Source organism: Rana temporaria, chromosome 2 (genome assembly GCF_905171775.1).
Source record: "Rana temporaria chromosome 2, aRanTem1.1, whole genome shotgun sequence".
NCBI classification, from domain to species: Eukaryota; Metazoa; Chordata; class Amphibia; order Anura; family Ranidae; genus Rana; species Rana temporaria.
Window position 1 is genome coordinate 534,191,199 of NC_053490.1, and position 6,000 is coordinate 534,197,198.

General features: G+C 47.9%; 1 protein-coding gene across 1 annotated transcript in view; it reads left to right on the top strand.

Moving 5' to 3' along the window:
* Window positions 1-6,000, top strand: part of LOC120928076 — a 203,399-nt gene that overhangs the window by 194,653 nt on the left and 2,746 nt on the right. The window contains exon 2 of the mRNA XM_040339165.1: window positions 571-897. Within this exon, the coding sequence (XP_040195099.1) occupies window positions 571-897 (327 nt within the window). The remainder of the gene's footprint in view (window positions 1-570; window positions 898-6,000) is intronic.

The following is a 6,000-nucleotide window of genomic DNA, read 5'->3' on the forward strand; positions in this document are numbered from 1 at the left end:
ATGACGGAGCCACAGTGAAGAAGGGGGAAGCTGTGTTTACACACCGCTCTCCCCGTTCTTCAGCTCCGGGGACCGATCGCGGAAATCCAGCGGCGATCGGGTCCGCGAGTCCCGCGGCCACGGTCACGGAGCTTCGGATCGGGTCACGTGCACGACCCCACGGCTGGGCCTAAAGAGCCACGTACATGTACGTGGATGTGCCCAGCCGCGTCATTCTGCCGACGTATATGGGCGTGAAGGGGTCCTTAAGCGGTTAAAGAGTGGAGATCTATCTGAAATGGTTCCGTTCAATCTTACCTGTGCCGAGGGTTTAGAATATAATGCCCCTATCCACCTAAGCATACCCGGGCCCAGGCCTATGAGTCTATCAGTGATCGGTAGTCCTCAGTTGGCCGTGACAATGGACACACAAAGAACTGGAGCGGATGAGGCTTTGGGACGATCGTTGTGTTTATCTTCCTCCTTCTCTGCTGGGACTCTGTTCATAATCATTACACCAAAGATTGCAGTTGGAATTCAGGGACACTATGAAAGTTCTGCTGACATTTCTGATGTGTCTTCTCCCCCCAGGTCTCCTGTGTATGATGATCATATCGGTGTCATCAGGAACGGTGTATATACAGAGCGGATCAGACATCACTGACTGTAATATGAAGTGTCCTGAGGATGATGTTACTGTGGAACTGTTCAAAGACTGTGGATGGGAGGAGAAGACATTGCTGGAAAATCTCTGTTATATAAATGCCACTAAATCACATGACTCCAGACTCCAACTGCACACAGGGAGCGGCTGCTGGAAGCTGACACATGCCAGGAGGGATGATTCCTGTGTATATAAGGTCTGGTGTCACTGTGCTCCGGGATATCTAATATCCTCTACAGAGATCCGTGTTCTGGGTAAGAGTCCTTGTACTGCATCACACTTCTCTACACACTGCATTGTACTCTATGGGGGAAGAAGTGTGGCTATTATACTGGATGAGGGAGGAGAGGAAAGGAGTTCTTCATGTAACAGATTTCCAGTATTCCCCACTGATATCTACCCATCTGTCCTACTCAGTATAACACTGGAGGGGTGTGGGAATAGTGTCCCCATTGTGGGCCCCAAAGGGTAAAACGGAGAACAAGTGGATTAGTGCGGAGTATATAATGTGTAACAAAATAAACATTATGGAGAGGCAAAGAGTGTATAACTTATAACTAGGGTTGTCCCCATACCACTTTTTTAGGACTGAGTACGAGTACCGCCGATACCAAATACTGATACTTTTTTTTAAATGTGTCCCCAAATGCAGCCATGTCCCCCCACAGATGCAGCCATGTGCCCCTCAGATGCAGCCATGTCCCCCCCCATATGCAGCCATGTCCCCCCCAGATGCAGCCATGTCCCCCCCCCATATGCAGCCATGCCCCCCCCCCATATGCAGCCATGTCCCCCCCCATATGCAGCCATGTCCCCCCCCATAAGCTCTCCTGCCTTTCCCAATCCAGTGTAAAGAAGTTATAAGGCGCTGCTGGCACCAAAAAGAGGGGGCAAGCTAATAGAATGACAGACAGCCTTTGATAAATCTCTACTAATTACCCTTCTTAAAGCGGTTGTAAACCTTAAATTTGCACTTTTACCTACAGGTAAGCCTTGTTATAGGCTTACCTGTAGGTAAAAGTGCAAATTTAAGGTTTACAACCGCTTTAAGAAGGGTAATTAGTAGAGATTTATCAAAGGCTGTCTGTCATTCTATTAGCTTGCCCCCTCTTTTTGGTGCCAGCAGCGCCTTATAACTTCTTTACACCTGTACGGTTTAGGAGATATTCCCCTCGCAATGCGGGCGGCGCATGCGCAGGGGGGATCCACGGCGGAAGATCCGGCAGCCGCCGGACCTTGCCGATTTGAAATCTCCCGCGCGCATGCGCGGGAGTGACGTCATCGCCGCTCCAGCCAATCACAGCGCTGGAGCGGCGGTGCATACTAGCTGATTATGCATTTTGCCTTGCAGGTAAAAAGAAAAAAAAATTATATATGCGGTTTACAACCGCTTTAATTGATGTCACTTGTTTCAGTGTTTTGGCAAGAAAAATAAGCGGCGTTGAACGTGGAAAGCGATGCTGAGAGTGTAGCAGATTGCTGATTAACACTTCCTACAATTCAAGGACCTGGCATCAATTGTATATTTATTTTCACCTTTATCTCAGGTTCCCAATAGAGATAAATGGAATGATATGTTGAAGGAATCAGCCTAGCACTTGTATTTGGATGTCTCCCCCCCATGCAGCCATGTCTCCCCCCCCATATCCAGCCATGTCTCCCCTTACCTGCATCCCCGCTGCCGCCGACTGGGTAATACGCACCGCGGGAACATTACAGCTTTGAATAGCTGTAATGAGCCGCGCTGCGTAAAGACACTCCCCCTCGCTCGGGATTAGACAGTTCACCCGAGCAAGGGGGAGTGTCTATACGCGGCGCGGCTCATTACAGCGATTCAAAGCTGAAATGTTCCCTGCCCGTATTACACAGTCGGCGGTAGCGGGGATGCGGCGTAACGGCGGCGGGATGCGGCGCGACGGCGGGAGGGGGGGACTCGGGGGGAAGTTATCTATTTGGGTATCGGGGGTATTTGCGGGAGTACGAGTACTCCCGCAAATACTCGGAATCGGTCCCGATACCGATACTAGTATCGGTATCGGGACAACCCTACTTATAACCTTGTAGACAGGTAATAAAGTATACAGTGGAACCTCAGATTACGAGCATAATCCGTTCCAGGAGAATCCAAAGTACTTGCATATCAAAACGCGTTTCCCCATTGAAGTCAATGGAAACAAAAATAATTTGTTCCGCATTGACCTCAATGGCATGCAATACCGCATGTGGCCAGAGGCGGGGGGGCGTCAGAGAGCCTCGGAAACAGCCGGAAAGGCCCGAGGAAACCTCTGAATGGCTTGAGAACGTAGTATTTCTGAGCCTTTCCGAGCATCTCCAAACCGCGCCCCCCCCCCATCTCAAGACAACACACGCAAACCGAGTTAGGATTTTTCTAAATACAGTGCTTGTAATGCGAAATGGTCGTTAACCGATTTACTCGCAGTCTGAGGTCCCACTGTATAAGGTACAGCACAGTGGAGAGGTATAGAGTATATATCATACAGCATAGTGTACAGAGTAGAGATGTATGGAATATATACTGTAGCCTATGGCAAAGTTGGGAGAGTTATGGCATTTATATTAGACAGCACAGTGTATAGAGGGAAGACATATGGAGTATATTACATACAACATAATGTTCAGAGTGGAAAGGTAAGGAGCATATATAGCACAGTGCATTGTCCAAAACTGAGTGATGTGGTTTGTCTAATACACAGATAACGGAGTGGTATGGAGAATATAACTTACAGCTGTGTGTATAGTGAATGCAACTCACATTAATGTTCTCCTACTCCATACATTACACTGTAAGCAAATTGTGCGCCATATTTATGAAATGTTTTCACTTTTTACAAAATATGGTAATACACAGAGTTACATAGTTACATAGTTAGTCAGGTTGAAAAAAGACACAAGTTCAACCACAAAAAATAAACAAACAAAATAAAAAACACAATACAATCCCATACACCCAACTCCATACCCACAGTTGATCCAGAGGAAGGCAAAAAACCCCAGCAGAGCATGATCCAATTTGCTACAGCAGGGGAAAAAATTCCTTCCTGATCCCCCGAGAGGCAATCGTATTTTCCCCGGATCAACTTTACCTACAAATCTTAGTACTCAGTTATTTTATGTACATTTAGGAAAGAATCCAGACCTTTCTTAAAGCAATCTACTGAGCTGGCCAGAACCACCTCTGGAGGGAGTCTGTTCCACATTTTCACAGCTCTTACTGTGAAGAAACCTTTCCGTATTTGGAGGTGAAATCTCTTTTCCTCTAGACGTAGAGAGTGCCCCCTTGTCCTCAGTGTTGACCGTAAAGTGAATAACTCAACACCAAGTTCACTGTATGGACCCCTTATATATTTGTACATGTTGCTCATATCCCCCCTTATTCTCCTCTTCTCAAGAGTGAATAAATTCAGTTCCTCTAATCTTTCCTCATAGCTGAGCTCCTCCATGCCTCTTATCAGTTTGGTTGCCCTTCTCTGCACTTTCTCTAGTTCTCCGATATCCTTTTTGAGAACTGGGGCCCAAAACTGAACTGCATATTCCAGATGAGGTCTTACTAATGATTTGTACAGGGGGGGGGCAAAATTATATCTCTGTCTCTGGAGTCCATACCTCTCTTATACAAGAAAGGACTTTGCTCGCTTTGGAAACCGCAGCTTGGCATTGCATGTTATTGTTGAGCTTATGATCTACCAAGACCCCCAGATCCTTCTCCACTACAGATCCCCCCAGTTGTACTCCCCCTAGTATGTATGATGCATGCATATTCTTAGCCCCCAAGTGCATAACTTTACATTTATCTACATTAAACCTCATCTGCCACTTAGTCGCCCAATTAGACAGAGCATTGAGGTCGGCTTGTAAATTGGAGACATCCTGTAAGGACGTTATTCCACTGCATAGCTTGGTGTCATCTGCAAAGACAGAAATGTTACTTTTGATCTCAGACCCAATATCATTTATAAATATATTGAAAAGTAAGGGTCCCAGCACTGAACCTTGGGGTACACCGCTGATAACCTTCGACCATTCAGAGTAAGAATCATTAACCACGGCTCTCTGAATTCTGTCTTTTAGTTTTCTATCCATTTACAAACTGATATATCCAATCCTGTAGACCTTACCTTACACATGAGCCGTGTGTGCGGAACTGTATCCAACGCTTTTGCAAAATCCAAATATATCACGTCCACAGCCACGCCTCTGTCCAGGGTCTTACATACCTCTTCATAAAAGGAAATCAGGTTTGTCTGTGTGTGAGTGTGTGTGTGTGTGTGTGTGTGTATTAGAGCTGCACAATTAATTGTTAAAAAATCCAGAGGCGTTGCTAGGGGGGTGCGGTCCGCACCGGGTGACACCCGCTAGAGGGGTGACACCATCCCGTTTTTTAATTTATTTATTTTTAGCTGACATGATCAGCCTGCCCTGTGCAATCCCAGCCTGCCCTGTACCACCCCAGCCTGCTCTGTGCCACCCCAGCCTGCTCTGTGCCACCCCAGCCTGCCCTGTATCACCCAGCCTGCCTTGTACCACCCCAGCCTGCCCTGTACCACCCCAAACAGCCCTATACCACCCCAGCCTGCCCTGTACCCCCTAAACAGCCCTGTACCGTCCCAGCATGCCCTGTACCACCCCAGCCTGCCCTGTACCACCCAGCCTGCCCTGTGCCACCACAGCCTGCTCTGTACCACCCCAGCCTGCCCTGTAACACCCCAAACTTTCCCATGCCACCCCAACTTGCCCTGTGCCACCCTAACTTGCCCTGTACCACCCGAATCTGTCCTATGCCACCATAACTTTCCCTATACCACCCCAACCTGCCCAATGCCACCCTAACATGCCCTGTACCACCCCAACCTTTCCCATTCCATCCCAACTTGCCCTATGCCACCCTAACTTGCACTATACCACCCCAACCTGCCCTGTACCACCCTAACTTGCCCTATACCACCCCAACCTGCCCTATGCAACCCTAACTTGCCCTATACCACCCCAAACTACCCTATATCACCCCAACATGCCCTATACCACCTTAACCTGTCCTATACCACCCCACTACACCAACCTGCCACTATACCACTCTATACTACCCTAACCTGCCACTATACTGCCCTATACTATCATTTACAGGGGCTGGTTTGGGGTGCGCCCCGTGCCTTTCATGTAACAAGTGTAGAGAGTTCTCTGCTCACTCTGGCAGTCTGCCAAGTTTTTAACAACATTGTCAGTGCTGGTAGACAAGTAGAAACATTGTAACTCTTCCTTCTTAGATCAAAGGGATAACACTTATGTGTGTAAATGCAGGAAGTTTAACCACTTAGGCCCATTTCACACGGGGGCGGCGT